The sequence below is a fragment of the Podarcis gaigeae genome (assembly GCF_964106915.1).
Source record: "Podarcis gaigeae genome assembly, chromosome: 13".
Classification (NCBI taxonomy): domain Eukaryota; kingdom Metazoa; phylum Chordata; class Lepidosauria; order Squamata; family Lacertidae; genus Podarcis; species Podarcis gaigeae.
This window is the reverse complement of record NC_139689.1, coordinates 29,714,801-29,736,660: the sequence shown is the minus strand read 5'-3', so window position 1 is coordinate 29,736,660 and position 21,860 is coordinate 29,714,801. Positions and strand designations below refer to the sequence as shown.

At 44.1% G+C, this 21,860-nt stretch overlaps 1 protein-coding gene across 13 annotated transcripts in view; it reads left to right on the top strand.

Moving 5' to 3' along the window:
- The window catches only part of MED24 (mediator complex subunit 24), a 53,713-nt gene that overhangs the window by 8,778 nt on the left and 23,075 nt on the right, over positions 1–21,860 (top strand). For 7 of the 13 annotated variants that reach the window (XR_014557364.1, XM_083708653.1, XM_083708651.1 and 4 more), the window contains exons 4-14: positions 473–511; positions 3,139–3,212; positions 8,375–8,598; positions 9,796–9,907; positions 10,018–10,168; positions 11,915–12,028; positions 14,772–14,819; positions 15,867–15,949; positions 18,300–18,386; positions 19,252–19,284; positions 20,483–20,594. Coding sequence is in view for 12 of the 13 variants with exons in the window: in XM_083708653.1 (XP_083564779.1) it covers positions 473–511; positions 3,139–3,212; positions 8,375–8,598; positions 9,796–9,907; positions 10,018–10,168; positions 11,915–12,028; positions 14,772–14,819; positions 15,867–15,949; positions 18,300–18,386; positions 19,252–19,284; positions 20,483–20,594 (1,077 nt within the window). In the remaining variant the exon portion in view is untranslated. The remainder of the gene's footprint in view (positions 1–472; positions 512–3,138; positions 3,213–8,374; positions 8,599–9,795; positions 9,908–10,017; positions 10,169–11,914; positions 12,029–14,771; positions 14,820–15,866; positions 15,950–18,299; positions 18,387–19,251; positions 19,285–20,482; positions 20,595–21,860) is intronic. The other 6 variants (XM_083708648.1, XM_083708646.1, XM_083708645.1 and 3 more) reach the window with 1 other exon arrangement.

Sequence of the window (21,860 nt, the reverse complement as noted above, 5' to 3'; positions counted from 1 at the left end):
CCACTAAAGGACCTCTGGGTCTGAAAGAGAATCTTGGGATATTTTGTTCACCTTACGCCAAGTTGATACTGACAGTGTGTTTTCCCACATAGCAATTTTCCCAAGATGAAAATGACAAATGGCCTTTCCTCTTTCTTCCTCTTACTACAAGAGGTGCTTGGCTGTGTGCATACAAGATGTTTGCAAGACCCCTCGCCACAGAGAGAAGCTTTTCAGTTGCTTTTTAACTTCTTTCCTCCTCTCTACTCGCTCACTGTAAAGTTGATGTGAAGCAAATATGCCATCACCTAAAAATGTCTGTTTAAATTTGTGCCAGACCAGTGCTTGAGCAACAAGCTGCGTCCCTGCTAAGTGACCTTGTCGCCCCCCCTCGGCGGTCGAAATGGCAAGGCTTGTTTGTGGATTGGTTTGTTTAAATGTTATCTTTGGCTTGTAACCATCTCTCTCTCTCTCTCCTTTGTATTGTTTACAGATGGTGTCCTATTCTTCAGTTCTGATGGCCATCAGCAAGGTAGCATTCAAGCATTTCTCTCTCTACCTTTACCTAAATCCTGAGCACCGCTTTCTTTCCTAATATCCCTTGATAGAAGGCATCAGTGAATACTGAGGGATTGTGGGAACTTCACTGCAGCATTGTGTATGATATACAACCAGCAGCTTTTGTAAGCTCAGGAGAGAAGCACAGCAATGGCATGTTTCTAGCCCTCATCGTTATGTACAAATGTAGTTACTATTGATGGCTGAAAGCTGTCAGAATATACGTTGCAGGTTTTGCTAAACTGAAGTTTTGAGAGGAGATGAGGCTTCTTTGCATTCTCTGAGTTTATCCCTGCCTTATTTTTCAGACATGTACCTTTCCCTTCTTTCCTAGTCCTTCACAAGTGCTTCACAATATGGTAGAAAATAAAATAGAAACGGCATGGTTTGTCACTATTTCAGAATCCTGGGTTATTTACAGAATTTGAGATTTTAAAAGGTGTATAAAGTCCCTGCTAAATAGGAAAAAAGAGATCATGATGTTTAAACAGGCAGCAGATCTGAATCCAGCCCTCCTGAGCCTCTCACATGGTAGTCTTGCTCACCTCCTTCTTGAGATCCATTAACTGCAGCTACCAGGAGTTGAACTTCAACTCTCATATATAAAAACATCCTCTTCACTGCTGGGCTTCTAACCCTGTAGAAGTGTAGGCTGAGTAGAGGTTAGCAGACAAAAGCCAGCAGAAATTCAAATGGTACACAACAAATGGAACATGCAATACTTTTCCTTTAGCGTTTCTTTGCAGAGTTTCTTTTGTCAGTTACTAAAGTATTTGCAAAGTGGGCCTAGTTTAAAAATGTACGCCCCAGAGGGTGTTTGCCGTGGACCCCCTCTTGCCCCCTCTCCCCTCGCTTTGCACCAGGAAGACTCCAAATCACTTCTGGATTTATTTAATGGATAGCCAGGGCAAAATGCAATCCAAACCAAAACCAAGGTGCTGATAGGATAGTTGGTGATTCAGTGGATTGGGGAGTTGATGTTTTGCCCATTCTGGATTGAGTTGCACTCTCACTTAAGGAGCAGGTTTGTAACTTGGGGGTGGGGGGGGTTCTGTTACATCCAGCCCCCCCTCCTTAGACGCTTGAGTTGCATACATGGGACAAAGCGCCTTTTCATCAGCTAGGCGTACTAATTATGGCCCCTTCTAGGCAGAGATGGCCTTGGTGCAATTATCATTGCTCTTGTAACAGCCAGGCTAGACTATATGAGGTGCTGCAGCTGGTTCAGAACATCGCTGGAGTTAAATAATTCTGAAACTCCAGTACTGATTCTAAAAAAATGCGTTGGAACTGGTGCACTGCTGGACTCAATTCGAGAAACTGTGATAAACTGCACTACTTATTTATTTTATTTATTTCATAAAAAATTGTATGGCACTTGATTATAAGGGGGGGGAAAACTGTACTGTATTTTTGGACCGCACCACTTCAAATGGAAGGGAATTAACAAAAACCTGTGTAGGAAGAAAACAAGGATCTCAAGGTCCTATCCTAGCCATCTCCTCAGTGTGTCAGTTTTCTATGTAAAGTGTGAGATTGATTTAATTTTTACATGAAGTATTTAAAAACACTGTCCCACAACTCTACTCTCGAGTAGTACAGTCTTTGGAGCAATCCACTAAGTGGTTTCGCTGAGAATGTAGACATGAATGGCCACTGTGCCAGGGGACTATAAAATCACAAGAATAGCAGTCTTACAAGGATCTGCAAGGCAAAATGTGAAATGGAAACTGGAAACCAGTGTACTAGTGTTCTGCTTAGACGACTGAGGATTGAAATCTCTGCATGACCACAGTCTTGGGGCTGATCATATCTCCTCTTCCCCACCTACCACATTAGATTCCTTAAACTTGCACGTATTTCGTCATTCTGTTGACCTAGGTTTGGTCTATATGGTCCAAAAGAGTTTGAAGTTCGTATCGTGATACTGGTTTCATAATTTTTGACCTGGCAATATATTGCAAATTGTGTGTGCGCGCGCTATGCAAAAATCTAAATGTGGGAGAAACCATGAAGCCAGCCAAAATCTCTACATAGCTCCATCCTTATTTCAGACATTGTGATATATCAGTATATCACAGCGTTTAGATGGTGATATATCACAAAGCTGAAAACCAGACATCGCCCGCCCTACTGTTTGCCTCTACATAGTTCCATCCATATTTTAGACATTGCGATGTTTACCTGGTGATATATTGCAATGTTGAAAACCAGATATCACCCAGCTGTGACTCTTAGCTGTGTCTATAAGACCAGGTGTGCACTTCCAGCTCACAGTTCTTTCCTTTCTTTTCGTGCTTTGATTTCTCTCTTCTCATAGAATGTATGAAGAGCCTTATAAATCAGACCAAAAGCCCATATAGCCCAGTATCTTATTCTTGGAGTGGCTAGCTAGGTGCCTATGGGAAGCCTGCACACAAGACCTGAGCACAACAGCACTCCCAACTTGTGATTCCAAGCAACTAGCAGTACCCAGCCATCATGGCTGGTAGCTTTAGATGCCGTGAATTTGTCTTCATTCCCTTTTGAAGCTGTCCCAAGTCTGTGTTTTGCATGCTTTTCTTTTGACACCAGCTCTTGCTTTTGTTTTACCTGTTTCAGTTTGATGACTTCTCCCGAGACCTCTGTGTCCAGTCATTGCTGGAAATCATGGATATGTTCTGTGACCGGCTCAGGTAGGGAGTGAGGGATACTTTCCAGTACACACGTTTGTAGTGAGACATAATCCAGGGTGGGCAGAAGCTGAACAGTAATCAGCTAATGGACCACCTGGCACCTGCTGGTTGTTGGGATTGTTGAAAAAGAATTACTGAGTAGGTGGGCCTTCATCTGATCTGGCAAGGGACTCCTTAGGTTCTTAAATAAGAGCATGTACCGTACTTTTCCGTGTATAAGACTAGGTTTTTTTCTTTTAAAATCATGCTAAAAAACGGGGGTCATCTTATACATGGGTATAAGGATGGGTGTTTGATTGGTTGCTGCCGCAGCTGTTAGCAGCTATTGTGCGTGTTATTGGTTGCTGCGTCAATGGTTGGTGTTGATTGGTTGACGCTGCGGCAATTGGGCGGGCAATTGGCAGCTTCTGCCGGTGAGGGGACAGACGAGAAGCAGACTTTTTGACGTGTGTGGGTGAGTGGTTTTCAGCAATTCCCCCCAAAAAAGCTCAACAGTCCTGGGTAACCCCCCTCAAAAGCTCAACAACTCTGTGCCATCTCCCCCCATTTTCTTAAATTTGAGTCCCTCAAAGTAGGGGGCGTCTTATACAGGGAAAAGTACAGTATTCTGTTTTGCTGAACTGTGCATTGACTCTAGTTACTGGTAGGTAGCCATGTTGGTCTGCCGTAGTCGAAACAAAATAAAAAAAAATCCTTCCAGTAGCACCTTAGAAACCAACTAAGTTTGTTCTTGGTATGAGCTTTCGTGTGCTCGAAAGTTCATACCAAGAACAAACTTAGTTGGTCTCTAAGGTGCTACTGGAAGGATTTTTTTTTTTTATTTTGTGCCTTGACTGTTAGGAGGTCCTAAGTATGTACTCCTGCATTGTAAATTGGATCATGGTAATTTAGTTTTTTTTAAAAAAACTCCTACAAGACTGAAATTGACCTGCAGCAGACATAAACAACAACTAACAGCCACCAACTACATCTCCTAATAATTAAAGCAGAACTAATTTGCATTGGATATACAGTATACTTGCCCGTGTAAGAACATGAAAGTGTAATGAGAGGTTTCTTCACCCAACAAAATGCTTACCAGAAAAAGATTAGAGAAGGGGAAGACTACGCTGAAAAGGCAAAACCGACCAGAAAGCTCAAGGACCAAGAAGACAAGAAATTCAAGAAAGAATGGGAAAAGTTTAGAATTTATTTAGGAGACCACTGTAAGCTGATGAAAACATTGGCAGAGTTTAATCTCCCTTACAGTGTAACAGATACTATGGACAATATGGGTAGGTATAAAATACAGATTAAGAAATAATATGCAGTTGAAAATGTTGACAATAGGACCCATGGAGGGGATGGGGAGAAGTCTTAAGATTCAGAGTAATCTCTTTATATGGTTGTGTATGGTTATAAATTTATATCTGTAAAATAAAAAACGATTTCAAAAAAGAAAAGAAAAAAGAACATGAAAGTGTACTGCTAGATCAGACCAAGGCCTGGCTAGTCCAGAGTGTTTTTAGAGTATGTTCTTGATACTTGGAAACAATGGGGCTGTGTGCTATGCTAGTCCTACTCAGAGCAGACCTATTGAAAATAATGAACCGAAGGTGGGGGTGGGGGGAGAAAAAAGAAAATAATGAACCGAAGTTCATCATGTCCATTAACTTCAGCGGGTCTATTCTGAGTATGACCAGCATTGGATACCACCCAATGATGGCATACTAGAGTGGAGGTGCTTTCTTAGGTAGGTTGGCCCAAGCCACAGAAGTCCTTGTAGCTCAAAATCAGCTACTAGACTTGTGATGTAAAGCAATGGGGAGCCACAGGAAAGCTTTTTAGCCTATATAACATGCTGTATGACAGTGGCACTGTGGGTTAAACCACAGAGCCTAGGACCTGCTGATCAGAAGGTCAGCGATTCGAATCCCCACGATGGGGTGAGCTCCCGTTGTTCGGTCCCAGCTCCTGCCAACCTAGCAGTTCGAAAGCATGTCAAAGTGCAAGTAGATAAATAGGTACCGCTCCAGCAGGAAGGTAAATGGCGTTTCCGTGCGCTGCTCTGGTTTGCCAGAAGCGGCTTAGTCATGCTGGCCACATAACCCGGAAGCTGTATGCCAGCTCCCTTGGCCATTAAAGCGAGATGAGTGCCACAACCCCAGAGTCGGCCACGACTGGACCTAATGGTCAGGGGTCCCTTTACCTTTACCTATGACAGTATTAAATGTGACAATGTGCTACTTTTTAAATATAGATTCATCAAGTGCCTTGTCCAGTGGCCGTAAGTAGCTAGGGACAGAGTTTGTACAGGACATGCATATGCATGCATACAAAATACAGTGCATTGGAGTTTGGTGGATGAAGAGCCGTTACAATGAAAATACTGTACCTAAATTGGCAGCAATATGTGCTTAAACCCCCTGAGTGGCATGCAGTGACTGATATTGCAAATGTTATATTCGCAACCGTGAGAACTAGAAATGCGCTTTTTAAAATGTGCAGAATGATGTATCAGTAAAAGAACACAAGAATTGTCAGGAAACCCAGTTCTGCCCTCTGTACAGGAGAACCACAGTTTTTCATGAAACTCTCATATATTTGGTTTTATCAAAGAATAAAACCCCTGCCTTTCTAAAATCTTGACAAAGCCTGTGATATTTTTTCTATAAGAGCCCTTAGTTTATTTAGAGCTAACAGGTGAGTACACTGGAGCAGACTGAAACAGGAGGAAGCAGGAACTCTCCCTTCCTACAAGAAAACAGAAACAATGAATATTAACCTGTCACCAGAATGGTGATAAACAGCTGGTCTCAGCCATATACAAAGCCGACGACTTAATCCTCTCCCTGGTTAATTCAATCTTCTGTTTTTCAATTTGATCAAAACCCTTCAGGTCTGGGATTATTTGTTCCTACTGCAGTGGTGCTTGTCCCGTTGAGAGGGTTTCTTCTTCAATTCTCGTTCGCTTTCTGAGCCAGGCCACTTTAATCATAGGCTTGGATAATTTTCCTTTCCCTTTTTTAATTTGTTTAAACAAAGGCAAGTACTGTGGCGATGGTGAATGTGACAGTGTACCCAGCAGTGCCACAGGGTGCAAGCTCCAGATGCTTGATTTCTTCCAGTCATCGATTCTGGCATCCCAGGATGGTAGGAGAAATCCCCCATTATCCTCTCCCTTCCTGGGGTTGCTGTGAAGCCCCAGTAAAACAGTATTGGGCAGAGATGCTTGGAAGCTTAAGGAGGTTGGGCAACAGAGTTTTGCGACTTGAGCCATTCTCTGAGCCCCTACATTCCCCACGTACTGCTGTGTGGTGGCAGTAATGATACGTCACATTATTGTGAATAGCTTTTAAAAGGTAAAGGGACCCCTGACCATTAGGTCCAGGCGTGGCTGACTCTGGGGTTGCGGCGCTCATCTCGCTTTATTGGCTGAGGGAGCCGTCGTACAGCTTGCGGGTCATGTGGCCAGCATGACTAAGCCGCTTCTAGCGAACCAGAGCAGCGCACGGAAACGCCGTTTACCTTCCCACCAGAACGGTACCTATTTATCTACTTGCACTTTGACGTGCCTTCAAATTGGTAGGTGGGCAGGAGCAGGGACCGAGCAACGGGAGCTCACCCCATCACAGGGATTCGAACTGCTGACCTTCTGATTGGCAAGTCCTAGGCTCTGTGGTTTAGACCACAGCGCCACCCATGTCCCTTGTGAATAGCTTTACGTCCATATTATCTCAGTGATTCTTAAAATAGTCCCGTAAGGTAGGTACCTGAGCGTCGTTACGCTTATATTGCAGATGGAGGGTTAAAGCTGAGATAATGGCTTGCCTGAGCACCCTGGCAGGTTCCTGTTGAAGATATGATTTGAACCAGGAACTTCCTGGTTTGCAGTTTATTCTCTTAATAGGCTGCACAGAGTCCCTGAAAATGTACTTAGTCTTCTTTTCACTGAACCACACACAGCTTTGCAGCTTTTATTCACTACTTCCTGTGGATGAAGTGAAGGCACGCACCATATGTCATAAATGCATCTGCCTCCACCTCCCTTGTCTATTGCATTCAGCATCTTCACATAGTAAATATGCCTAGACTTGCCAGACCATTGGGACTCTCAGGAATGAGGCTACTGTATCTCTTCAGTAAGGGCAGTTAGAGTGCTCAGACATCACTGTGGAAAAACCAGTTACAGTGATACCTCAGGTTACACACGCTTCATGTTACATATGCTTCAGATTACAGACTCCACTAACCCAGAAATAGTGCTTCAGGATGAGAACAGAAATCGTGCTCCAGCGGCATAGCAGCAGCAGGAGGCCCCATTAGCTAAAGTGTTGCTTCAGGTTAAGAACAGTTTCAGGTTAAGAATGGACCTCCAGAACGAATTAAGTACTTAACCTGAGGTACCACTGTACTGTGAAACTCACATGAGGCAGCTGAGGAAGAGGAAAATTTCCAACAACAATTTCCGACCCCTTTCAGTGTTCCTCCCTTCTTGCTGTACTCAAACAACAGCAGAAATTTGAGTATAGCAAGGATGGAGAGACACTGAGGGACTGTTCTTTTTTTTAAAAAAAGCAAGCAAACTAGTTTTAATGAGGAGAAATAGCAGAGCTGGGGGTAAACAGAAGGAGAGGGGATAAGGCAAGGAAACGGGGGTTATCTGTGTGCAAGAGAGAGTTCAGAAAAGTAAGGAGGGGGTAAGAAAAAGGGGAATGAAGGTGAAAATGAGAGGGCAAAGGGGACTGCACAAAAGGAGGGAGTGTGAGGCATGGGAATGGAGTTGAAGATAAAGGTGGGGGCATGAAAAGGTATTTAGGTGGCCAGTCACTGTTTTTCTACTAGTTCAGGCCTCCTGTCCCACCTCTGTCATTTGGCACAATAAACCAGAACACAAATAGAAAAAGACCTTCCCTGATTGTGTTCACATTCAAGTTGTCTTTTCTGCTCCCATCTCTGTCCTGCTTCCCCTCCCCCTGAGAAGTTACTGGATGGTCCTCGATACAGTTTTCTTTTGGTGGTTCTTTCATTGTCTCCCAAGTTCCCACGCGCATCTGAGTGGAGCTTGGGGGGGCGGGGGAGAATGAGACCTGGAAAATGATGCAGGTGTCCCAAAGTGAAGTTCTTAGGGCTACCGAAGTCATGTGACTGAATTTGCCCTCTCATTTTTGCTTTTTGTGCAGCTGCCACGGCAAGGCAGAAGAATGCATTGGCCTCTGCCGTGCCTTGATGAGTGTCCTCAATTGGATGCTGCGCTGCGCTGCCTTCTACACAGAGAAGATGAAGGAGCCTCTGGAGCAGGGGTCTGCTGAGAACCAGCTCACAATGTGCCTGGAGCGGCTCGCAAAGATCCTGGGCAGCACCAAGAACCGGGCCCTGATTCATATAGCCAAGTTGGAAGAGACACGTAAGTGGCTGGTGGTCTTGTGGGAGAGAGGCAAAATATTTACACTGAGCACTGTAGGGCTTGATTTGAATCCAAGATTCTAGTGCCAACTACAGAACTCTCCTGTAGTTTTGGTATGGATTCCCGCCCCCGCCCCCTCAATCACAAGGGCCCTTTACAACAGTGTTTCCCAACCTTGGGTCTCCAGCTGCTGTTTTGTTTTTTTTAAATAAATATTTTATTAAGATTTTTGAATAAAAATGCAAAGATAAAGAAACAGAATAACATATATCATAACATACTTTCTTAACATCTTTGGACTCCCTCACACCTCCCGCTCCCATTTGCATCGTTGTCAATTCTTGCCCGCAATTTATCATCTTGTTTACACTCTTGTGTCAGGTTCATTTAAATATAATCTGTTAGTTCTCCAATAGGTTTATAATTTTTCCTCAAACTTACTTATCATCTTAATTCCATCTAATTTAGTGGTGCACAATTATTTATGATCTAGCATCCTTTCTTAACATTCAACCAAATTACAATGTTTTATTAAATAAGTCTTGAATTTCTTCCAATCTTCTTCGACCCTCTCCTCTCCCAGGTCTCGGATTCTGCCAGTCATCTCAGCTAGTTCCATATAGTCCATCAGTTGCATCTGCCATTCTTCCAGCGTGGGGGGTCTCCAGCTGCTGTTGGACTACAGTTCCCATCATCCCTGACCATTGGTCTTGCTAGCAAGGGATGATGGGAGTTGTAGTCCAAAAACAGCTGGAGACCCAAGGTTGGGAAACACTGCTTTACAAGATCTGAAGTAGCACCACCCCAGTCTTCTTTATTCACGGGCCTTGTTTCTTGTGTTTTGCCTACATGGAGATTGCACTGCTGCTTCCCTATTGGGCAAGCCTGCTGTTTCACAGCTTTCCCTCAAAAAAATTAATATTTGGAAATACTCTGATGCCTGTTTTTAAACTTCAGAGTCTCCATTGCCTTTTTAAAAAGTTCAACATAGAAGCAGTATCTTCAGCGTTCGAGGTGTGATCCCAAACATTAATAAATTTACCTGGTCACGATAAAAGCCTCAGTTTGAGGAAACGGTTTCGCTTAGAAGGTCCTGGGGTCAACCCCTAGCATCTCCCAAGGCAGCAGAACTGGGGAAAATCTGTTACCAAGGACTAAGACTTGATTGGAATTTAAAATGCTGCTTTTCCTTTTTAGCTTCCTGGAGTGCGATCGAACAGTCTCTTTCCAAGCTGGGAGACAATTTAGGACACATCAGCAACAGCCAGTTGCAAAGCCAGGCAGAGGAGTGCATCGGCCTTGTCAAGAGGTGGGCAGATGGCAGCTGCACAGTGAGGAGCGAGCTTTTTCCTTTCCATACACAAGCAGAACCGAACTTCTAATACCTCCTCTTCCTCCCTGTCCCAATTTTCCACACAGTATCCCCACTATGCTATCTGTGCACGCAGAACAGCTGAACAAAACTGGCTTCCCCACAATCCATGCCGTGGTGCTGCTAGAGGGGACAATGAACCTGACTGGAGAGCCACAGCCGCTGGTGGAGCAACTCATGATGGTCAAAAGGATGCAGGTATGGCTGGACCATAGGAAGGATGCTTTGTCTCACTGTGTCTGTGACTCCCATTGGATTGGGCTGGGCAGTCCCATTGCATGGTAGAAATGCTCCACTTCAGACTGCAGACGGGGGCTTGCATATTTGAATTTTCTTCCATGAATAAAGAAGAACATCCAGCACTTAGGTAGCTAGCATGTCGCAGGAAGACTGGACTAGATCCCTTCCCCCTGGCACAGTTTTCTATATGAATAACGTGCTTGTATAGCAGTGAATTCAGTCTTGTGGTCCCTCCTATGCATTCCGAAACGGTACTGTCCAGGATCAGTTTTACCATGAGGCGAACTGTTTATCTAGTCTGGGCATCTGTTGTACCTCTCTTTTGAAATACAAATTAAAACAATGGAAAATTAAAGAGAGTTAGATGACAGTAGGAGACCTATACTGGCTGTATAGTGCTGGCTTTGCCCTATAAATTTGGGGATGGAAAGAGGAAAAAGGCAGATGTAGCTTTTTAAGCAAACTTTCTGTGCTTTTGGTTGGAAACTTGGGAGAGCTGGGAGCTTCTAGTCTCTGGAGAGAATGCTTCAGCATAATTTCTCCCGCCGTTATTCACTTAACAGGCTGATAACCAAGGCCCAGTTTTTCTTGTGATGCTTCTCTCTTTCTCTCTGAAGTGTAGGAGGGGATGGTGGCTTCATAACTGGACGTAAGGGTGCTTAGTAGTTGAAATGTGTAGGAGGAAGACGCAGGAAGTTACCCACAGAGGTGGTGTATAGGGGAGCTTGCAGTAAAGGAGGGAGGAATGGGCATGAGGGTAAAGGTGAAAACAGGTACGTGGTGGGGCTGCAGAATACAAAAGAGAAGTGGCTTCAGAAATGGCTTGGGAAGGTGGAAAACAAGCTTAGTAATTGTATGGGGTGGGAAGGGGAAGGAAGCTCTAGGGGTTAATGTGGGGGGAATGGCAGGGGGTTGGTGAGCAGGGGTGCAGCCCCTAGTAAAAGAAAAATGTGGTTGTGTGTTTGTGTGTTGCTGCAGGGAAGAGAGCAAAACATGAAGTGGGTGTTTATGATAGGAAAGGATACATTTACTGGCCGTTTGCCCCTTGTTATTGAAGTTGGAGTCCTACCTTGCTGTGTATGGGCATGAATGAATCTGTGTAGAAGTGGGTGCAAAGAACAGGGAAGAACCTATTTGAGTCGAGAGAGTTTGGAGGAGCTGAGAGGGAGGCAGTATTTTTGTGAAGAGCTGTCAGACAGGGGTTGGGAAAAACCAGGACTAGACTTTGGGAGAGGGAGGCTCTGTTATTTAGTAGCATATGTTATATTTGCAAGGGAGGTGGGGGCCGTATCTGCTTTCTAATAAGAGAAGTACACAGGAGCCATGCCATCTGTCCTCTAAGCCCTTCTCATTCATTTGTGGGTGAGGAAGGGGGGGGGCGCTGCACTCTCTTAGTGGAAAGAGGGACTGTCAGTGCTTATAGGCACTTATTCTTGTTGGCTAGGATAAATTATTACAGGTTATCAAGCCCAGCTGCAGTTTGTGGACTCTTGGCTGAAGGATCATGATGTACAACACTCTTCAGAGTGTGGGAAGTCTGCTTTGCGTGAGAAGTTGGGGTGATGGTGGAATGGGACTGCTGGATAGTCCAACGAGTTGCATCCAGCCTTTTTTTTTGTCAGTACTGCACCACTCTGAATCCAAACTGTGTTCCCTGAGGAAGATCCTGAGGCCTTCTCTCCCTGTTTCTCTTCTCCCTGCTAGCGCATTCCGTCCCCGCTTTTCATTCTGGAAATCTGGAAAGCCTGCTTTGTGGGGCTGATTGAGTCTCCTGAAGGGACAGAGGAACTCAAATGGACAGCCTTCACATTCCTCAAGGTAAGGTGCCCTTAAGCCCAAATAGCTGGGGCTCAGCCTTTCGTAAAGTTCTTTTGTTGCCATCTGAGTTTTCCAGCTTACCGAGCAACAGAAACCAAAAGGGTTATGGGAAGTTGGATAAATTCATGGTCTTTTTAGGGCATCAGGTACAAGAGAGAGGGCAGTAACTCAGTGGTAGAGCGCATGCGTTGCATGCCCAAAGTCCATTCTTTGGTATCTCCATGTGAGAGCTGGGGAACATCCCTTGCCTGAAATCCTGGAGACAGTTGGTCACTCCCAGTTGGTGCAGACAGTACTAGAGGGACCCATAGTCTGACATGATATAAAGCAGTTCCCTGCATTCCTGATACATTGCCTTAGCCCATGTCTCTTCCTGAGCAGTGTTGTTGACCTAGGTGAAGGGAACGGGTTTCTCTTTATCCCTCACCTACCCCGCTTCTCCGTAATTCAACAGTTTTCTCCTCCCTGCATCAGGCTTCTTTCTGCTTCTATTTTCTGGCATTGCACAGGCTTGATAGACTCTCCCAAATATCTGGTTGATATTCCTGTTTTTCCAGCCTGGTTACACACAAACACCCAATTAGCCTTGGGGGTCTACCTGCAGCCCCCTGTCCCCTGCTTCATTTTTTGATAGGGGCACCTTTGGAAACGTGTATGTGGAACATTCAGACACTGATTCCAAACTTTTAGCAGAAACTGTGAGTTATATGTTCAAGGCTGTGGTTGTTTTCTGCAACTGCAAGGTCTAGAAATGTTATTTAAGCAAAATGGGGAAGGAGAGTGTCTCAGTAACCTGACCACTCTAGTGCTCCTTACTAGGTTCTCAACCAGGGAATCTAAACCTGTGGCCTTCAGGTGTCATTGGACTCAGACTCCCAACAGCCTGAGTCAGTTTGGCCAGCGGGTCAGGAATTGGGAACTGTAATTGAACGACATCTGGAAAGCTACAGATTCTCAATCTCTGCTTAAAACCTTTATTGAACTCTGGCTGGGACCCAGCCTAATGAGTACCTGGGGCTGTTCTTGGGCCCCAGAGTTCTCTTCAGGTATAGAAGGCATGGATAGGTGTGTCCAACCTCGACCTCTGCAATTGGCAGGCAGCACGAGACCTCTGGAATGGCCAGTCTTGTGAGCACTTTGGAGCCCAGCCTTTTGCTTTTGACTGGTCAACAGAACGGTAGCTTCTGCCAACTCTACTCCAGTCCTCACCTCTGGCTTCTGGAACCCTGGTTTGGTAAAACACGCTGCTGATCAGCATCAAGTATGGCTGCCCCTGTATCAGTCCTGGCACAACACAGCTGCAACATTAGGGATTAGGAATAAAAAGGAAGAAATACCAAAATCCTCTAGGGTCTTGGTCAAAGACTTTTACTCTCACACTGTAACCTCTGCCGTGCTAATTCTTGCCCTTTGTAATCATAGTTTACCCCATCTGCATCAATCTAGGTTCTCAGATCTACTAGCAGCTGGGGTCTTAGATGCCATTCACTATTATAGTGAGTGGAAACACCAATCTCTTCTTATGCTCTTTCTGGGCTGTCATCTTTGGTAGAGCCTGGAAGAGTATCTGTATTTAGCTATATACTTCTTTTATTTTTTATTTTTTTTGCAATGTAAACATAAGCCAGATGGCTCTGTCTTCCTTCTCCCTGGCTTTCTTGGTAAACACACTTGTGATGCTGCTAGATTCCCCCAAAGAGATCCAGCAAATTGCAACTTAGCATTCCCTGCCTGCTCAGTAAATCTCCATTGCAACTCAAGTACATCATGTAACTTATCAGCCATGCAAAGAGGAATAAATTAAGAAGTATGAAAGAGACAAACACACACACTCCTGAACAAACTGGAAAGCAAAAGAAATAACAAACAGTTAATCTCTGGAGCTTGTTGCCATATGATAGCATGAAGATCAGATTAGACATGCCTAATTCTACATTTAGGAGTTTGTTGGGTTTTTTTGAATATTTATTTCCAGTTTCATGTGCAAAATGCTTTCTTATCTTCAAAAGCAAGGGAGAAATCGGTTTCATAGCCGAGTTGAGATTTGAAACCTTCCGATTCAATATTTATCGCCCTCGACCACATTACCATCCACCCCAGATTTGTCACTGGAAGTAATTAAGCCAGTTTGCGACTTTGACTTGGTTGATAAGGAGACCAGAAGCGGCAACCACACTGACTTCGAACCTTTTCTGAGCATTAGTTAGGCTAGTTTCATGTCATGGAATGTTCGTAGATGGAACATGAAATGTTCTAATATCGGAGTGTGAAGATAATAGTAACAAGAAGTTGAAAAACATCTTGGCATTTATGAGGAAAGCAAAGGCCAGTTTGCACAGGGTCTGTGTGTAGTTAGGGTCCACAGGAGAATAGAGGTAGGAAAGTGTTTTGGGAAAGGACTGCAAGCAGCTGTGGAAAACTTTGGACGCTCGTGATATGGCTGAACCATCCTTGGCCATTCTTGCTGGGGGTGATGGGAGTTGTAGTTCAGCAACTTCTGGAGGGCCAGAGGATTGTTAAAGGGCAATGGGACTGAGTGGAACAGAAGTCAAGAACAACTGTCTTGCAGGGTCTAGGAGGAGGAGGAGGAGGAGGGGCTGTGAAAAGGGGGAAGGGAGTGAAAATGCAAAGGAGTTTTTGGCAGTCCAGGACGAGTGAGCCAGGGAGCAAAATTCACAAGGAGATGGGGGGGGGGTGATAGTTTTGACGTCCCTTATTAAATTCTTACTTTGCTCTTTTTCAGATTCCACAAGTACTCGTAAAACTGAAAAAATATCCTCAAGGAGAAAAGGTAAAGGTTGCTTTTTGAAAAGCAAATCATCATCATCATCACAACAGCTACATCAGTGTTCTATTTACAGTGGTACCTCGGGCTACAAACGCTTTGGGTTACAAACTCCGCTAACCCGGAAGTAGTTGCTCCGGGTTGCAAACTTTGCCCCAGGATGAGAACGGAAATTGTGCGGAGGCAGTGTGGCGGCAGCAGGAGGCCCCGTTAGCGAAAGCGCACCTCAGGTTAAGAACGGTTTTGGGTTAAGAACGGACCTCCAGAACAAATTAAGTTCGTAACCCGAGGTACCACTGTATTTGTTTAGAACTGCTAAAAATTATTTGGGAAGAAAAATGGAAGCAAGTCATCATAATTTTAGTTTTGCAATTAATAATGCTTAGGTTAAAGATGGGATTTTCAGTGAGAACAAGGCCCATCAGTGACTCTAGCCATGATGGGTAAGGATGAAGAGCCAGAATTTCTATGATTATCATGCTTTAGATCAAAGAAGAAAGGCATTTCCATCATACCCTCTTTGTGAGCTTCACAGAGGCATTTGACTGCTGTCTGCTGCCTTAGACAGAATGCTGAGCTAAATGGAGGTCATCTAATGTGGTCTTTAAGAGAGGCCAATGGAAACAAATTAGCCTCAAAGCTTAACTTTTGAGACTGCCTCCTTTAAAAAATACAAATTTAAAAAATCACCTGCTATTCATAAGTACCACTTGCAAAGAGCAGTTCAAAAGAAGTAATTCTTCACCAGTATGTCTGCAGGGCTTCAGTTTACTTAATCAAGTGATTCAAGCTTCTACACCACAAAAGGGGGGCGTGGAGAGAAACAAACAACCAACCCTTTAAGTTTGCTGGAATTTTTTTCCTAGCTCGCTCAGTGGCAAATTCTGTAGAATAAAACTTGCCGAAAAGAAATTACCAGGAGCTAATGTTCTCAGTGGGCTTATTGGGATGCACTGCCTTGGCCTATTTTTATAGGGGATTCTGGGTGGGGATTCCAGTACAGCATTGGCAGACCCTTTAGATGTAAGGGAGAAAATAATTGTGCAATTGCAGGACTTCACCGAAGATGTGAATTGTGCCTTTGAGTTCCTCCTGAAGCTGACGCCCCTTCTGGACAAGGCTGACCAACGCTGCAAGTAGGTTCCCTTTCTTCATGGCTCTTCAAGTAGAGGGGACAGAGCCCAAGGGCTTTTCCTGCTTGGCCTGGGAGTTCTTCTCTCAGTTTCACTCCCATGTTTATCAGGGTCTTTGCTCCCATGAGATGCTACTCTCTTAGCTGCCAGCCACCATCCTTTGTCCTCCAAAGCTCCACTCCTTGAATCTCAGGGTCCAACTCTTAGGGAGCTTGGTAACCCTGGTGTTGCTTTTTAAATTTTTAAATGAAGGCTGCTTTTAAAATTTAATGTTGTTGTTGTTTGATATATTTAATTGAACGCAAAAAAATACAGCAAGTGACTAGAGACAGGACATAAACACATCATTATTTCCCCCCATTGAGCCAAGTTGAATAATGAGCATTGAAGACGAGGTTGGAGGGATATTTTGGGCAAAACCAGTTTGCTATTTGGAGTAGGGGCACACAAGGTGGGAGAACAGTCAAGGTTGAGATGAGAACAGCCTGATAGACATGGCAGAGTTGAGCAGGGTAGATAGTGGGATAAATTGCTGAGGTGGTTGACATCCAGAGGAAGTTACATGGACCAACTGGTGATGGAGGTGTGTTTGTTACTCAAACTGGAACCTGGTAGAAGCTCTCTGAAGTGGTCACCAGTTACAGAAACTGGTTTTGGTTAGTAGAAGAGGCCTGTGGGAGGACTCCCTGTTTTCCCAACACAGTAGCATTCCAGATGTTGATTGGTTGACTGCGTTTACTTACATGCCGCTGTGTCCAAAGCGGCTTACACCAAGCATCGAAAGAAAGTGTTGAAAATACAGATATATAAAATACAGAACAATAGCACTGACAACAGAAAACTAGAAGCTAGCACAGTTTAATCTGAAATGGGAATATTTCAAGGAAAATTCCCTGTTTTCCCCCTGCTGGGTGGGATATAACAGGAGATTAGAACTGGGGGAAGGGCCAGGGAAAGCGGGCAGCCTTGTAAACAGAATTCGCCATGCATAGGTTTGCTGCTGATGTCGCAATTAGAACTGTTTGTTCTGCATGAAAGATTAAGACCCAAACTCCCCAATGTGTGAAGCAGTCGGTGTCGCTCTTGCATAAAGTAGTATTTTGAATCAGTTTGGTCCAATTTTCTTGTGCCCAGCTGTTGAACGCTTTGTTCTGTTATGAAGACATAAGCACAAACTTGAGGTGGTTCTTTCTTACTCTTAATCCTTCAGCCTGGGCTGGATGTGCTCTGTGCATGATACATGATAAATTGCCTGCCAAAGAGCTGTAGGGTAGAATGGGCAATTCCTGGGTTCTGTTCATTCTGCACTCCTGAGAATCCAGGTGTTTGTTTTAGGTTTCTGCCGGGTTTTTGGGTTGTTGTTTTTTTTAGGTGTCATGCTTTTTTAAAGTAGCCTTGAAAATGAGTGGATAGAGGCTCAGAAACGTCCAGTAGTTAGCGACCTCTCTCTCATGGCTGGCAGAAAAACTCAATAGATTATGCAAAGGAAGTGAGTGAACACATGCAAATGTGCTTTGTTTACAGAATTGAGCCAACCAATTTGGTTGGTCTTGTAGGTAGCTGTGTAGTAATGGGAAGAGCATTGAGCTTGGATGGAGGAGACCAGAGTTCATTTCCCTGCTCCTCAACTAGGAAGCTGACTGGGCAGCATTGAGCAAGCTTCTGTCTCTACCCGGAAGGCGTTTGTGTGGCTAAAATGACATATTCCCCATGAAAGCAAAACTTGGAAGCAGCACAGATAGAAATGCAAAACATACTGCAGCAGGCCACTTAGGCCTCTAGAGACAAAGCTGGATCTGTGGCCATTCTCAAAATGCTAACCAATCCTTGAGTCCCTTCAGGACAGGTTGAACAATTTCCTTACTGGGCCCAAAGTGAAATTTAGAGCATGCAGGTGTCAGTCACTGAAACCACACGGATCCTTTTTGAACTTTTGAGCCTTTCAACAGCAGTTGCTTCCACTCAAGGTTTGTCCTTTCTTTAACACTGTGGAAACTAGAAGGTTCAACCCTGGTATCCCCCTTTGTATTCCTCCTTTCCCCGATCGTTACTATATTTGCAACGTCAAAAATGGCGCACAATAAAAATTCTACAAATTTTATGACAGCTGAAATGCAAGGACCCGATCAAAGAGAGGCATTTTAACAGGGGGTTCTTTCTGTTCCTCCCAGTTACATTCTTTTACCTTTAGTCGTATTCCCACAATCTCTTCCTTAATTCACCTTGTGCCATCTAGTGTCCTTCTCCAAAAGGCCCAGCGAGAGAACAGTCTGTCTCCATCATGGACCATGTTTGTTCAGACATTTTTACACATGTTTTTTTCCCCTTCCTCTTTTGGTGGTTGTTCTTCCAGCTGTGACTGCACGAGCCTTCTCTTTCAAGAATGTGGCAAGCAGGGTCTGCTCTCCGAAGCCAACATGAACAACCTCATTGCCAAACGGTAGGCTTATCTAGCTTTGCGCAAAAGGGGCGATAGGCTAGATGCAGGGGCAAAGACGCATATAGTGGTTGCTTCAGCATATCTTGAGCTTCTGCCCCTTAACTTGTGGGGAAGAGGAAAGGAAGTTCTCGGCTGCCTGACAACCGTCTTGAAGACGTTCCCCCAGCAGCCGTGCATTATCCTCAGCTTCTCTAAAACCATGGGCGAATGCATGCGATCCAACTTATCAAGTGGTAAATGCAAGGAAGCTTGCCCATTTCTTAAATGTAAGCTTAAAAGTGCAAGTGTACACAGGTGACTGTGGCAGGCTTTGTTTTAATCTGTGGCTGCTGTGGCTTCAGCTTCATTTACTGACTTGCTCTGCTGCAGTGGAGGGAAGACATCACCCTCTGTGCCTTCTGGCAGCGTTTTGTCACTAGTTATTTCTTTAGGGAAGTGGATGGTTAATATATTCCCACAATCTTAAGGGTTTATTCATACTGATAATAGCGTTGTTGTTTCAAAGAGGCCAGTGAAACTTCTCACCCTGTCTTTCAAATTTTCTTTCTCTTAAGGGGAAAAAAAATACGGCTTTTTTTTAAAAAAAAGATTGCATTTGGTTTTAAGCTGGCAAAGTCATTAAATGCATTGCTTTTTAAGCCTGCGAAGCATCTGCTGTGCTTAATTTCACACCTTTTAAACTGGTTGGGGGGGAATTGTATTCTCTTTCCCTCCCCACCCACCTCTCACCATAGCACAAACTGACGCCTTAGCAAATAAACCCTCAGACACACTGTAGTAAGCTGTCCAGTGCTGATTTAGTCTTGTTTTATTAATATGGATTGGGCAAGGATGTACGTAGACTTTTCCTTCCATTTTCTTTCAGTTTCTGCTCAGGGTATCCAGCCACAAACAGCTTGTGAGTAGGAGTTCTGTTTGCATATTAAAAGGTTGCTCCTCAACAAAATACACTAAACTTAAGCTAATAATTTTTTTTTAATTAAAAAAAACAACCTGTCAGAGGCTGTAGATATTTCAGCATGTTTAAATGATAAACAGCACTTGGAATGGATATCTGAACTCTTTTTAAAAAAAAACTATGGCAAAAAAGCAGGGGAGACAAAAATCTTGCTTTGAAAGACAGCCGTAGTTGTGACATGCTATAACTCAGGGACTGTCTTCCTTACTCCAGGTCATATTTGCCTGCCACAGATTACTAATACAGATGACTAGTTTATTAAGTTGGGACTGTAGGCCTTCTTCATCTGTTCTTCCAAAAGCCCCGAAACTTTTTGCTCCTCCTCTCCTTGAAATCCTTCTATTCTAGCTTGTCATTGCAAGAATTCTGTAGCTAAGAAATAATAGTTCCTGAGCTTGCTTCCCCACCCAACCCCTCCACCACCCTCTCAGTTGCATTTCCTTTTGTGCCATGTCTTTTTTAGATTGTGAGCCTGGAGACAGGGACTGTCCTGTCACCGACATAGCGAGATGAGTACCGCAACCCCAAAGTTGGTCACGACTGTACCTAATGGCCAGGGGTCCCTTTACCTTTACTTTTTTAGAACAAAAATGTTTCAAATAAATAAGCTGTAAGTGTGGGGGAGCCTAGCCACATGATAAGGTCTTCAAACTTTAGCACACATTAGAATGAGCTGCAAGCGGATGGGGGAATCCCACCACATTTTCCTAAATACAGACTGGGGATGGGATACCTATGGTTCTCCAGATGTTGGACAACAATTTACATCACCCCCTGACCATTGGCCACGCTGGCCGAATCTGATAGGAGTTGGAGTCCAAAAGCTTCCAAAGGGTTAAAGGGTATAGACAAAGCAAAACCATGGTAGAAAACTTTACCACTCAGTCAGTTTGTCATCTGCATTGAGCCCACGGGGACTAGGAAGCTTTGTTTCTGAGAACCCACAGGTTAAATATGCTAACCTGAGTCAAACTCTCAGAAATTACAAGTTCATTGCCCTGACTTTTCATCAGAAGCTTATAGATATGTGAATTTTGTACTGGTTGGGTGGCCCTTATAGCAGAGCATTCCACTTTCATTAAAGAGCTCTTTACCCTCTTATTTCAACTTTGGGTATTTTTCTTCTGACCTCACCCAGGACCGCTGATCGGGAACATGCGCCACGTTTAAAGTCTCCTGAGAATGCTAACATTCAACCCAACCCAGGCCTCATCCTGCGAGCAGAGCCCACCGTCACCAACATCCTGAAAGTAGGCACTAAACTTGTGATGGCATCTTGAACACAGAAACTGGATTACCTTTATTTATTTTAGTACTACTGCTGTGCTTTGGTGCTACTGAAATCTAGATAGGGGTAGGCAAACTAAGGCCCGTGGGCTGGATATTGCCCAATCGCCTTCTAAATCCGGTCCACAGACTGTCCAGGAATCAATGTGTTTTTACATGAGTAGAATGTGTGCTTTTATTTAAAATGCATCTCTGGGTTATTTGTGGGGCATAGGAATTTGTTCTCCCCCCCCCCCAAAAAAAAATATAGTCCGGCCCCCCACAAGGTCTGAGGGACAGTGGACCAGCCCATGGCCCATGGTTTGAATAGCACTGTAAATTAGGTTGAAATAAAGTGTCTTGTCTCTGGCTGATAGCAGAGCTTCACGACTGGGGATTTGAACCTACGCCTTGCATATCAAAGTGTATCAAATGATTTCAAGGCATTTTGGGGAAAGGGACAGGGCACGAAATATCCTGGGACAGTGGTCAGCTGTTTGGCACAAGAAGCCACTTGAGTAGTTTGTCTGTGCTTGTATTAGAGAGAACACAGCAAAACACACACTATTCTGTTGTTCTGTCACACCCATTGGGCTGTCACACATAAATCTGTGGTGGCTTTGCCCTCTGGGACAAAGTGACACAGGAATTGGGGGTGGCGCACCAACATTTACCAAGTTAACAAACATTGTGACCCTAGACATAAGGTATCTGAAAGTATGGTTTATTGGAGAAGCAACTACCAGTTTTGCTACTCTGAAGGTTAAGTACAGCCAGACACATTTTTACAAGGCCTGACAAACCTTTATTGAACATGTAACCAAAGAAACAATGGGCAGACCCTCATCTGAAGTATACAAATTCACCTGGAAAGACATCCATGAACTAGTCTTGGAAATGCAATCCAGATATATCTGTTAATTCTCTGAAGACTTCTCTATGTATCTTGTTACCTTCTTGTATGTCTTGATACTGCTTGTAAAGACAATCAAGACAATCTATGGTAAGTTACGCGTTCTGTGTTTCCCCCCTCTTAGTTGGTGCTTTGTTAATGTGTGTTGATTGATTGTGACTTAGTCATATTTTTTTCTTTTTAAAAGAATGGAACCGGAGACATTTCTGTGTTAATTCTCTTTCTAATATTGGACAAAGCCTTCACATTCCTTTTAGCAATCGGAAAATTTTTCACCTTTCTTTAGTTCAGGGATTCCCAAACTGTGATCTGAAGACCACCAGTGGTCTGCTGGCTT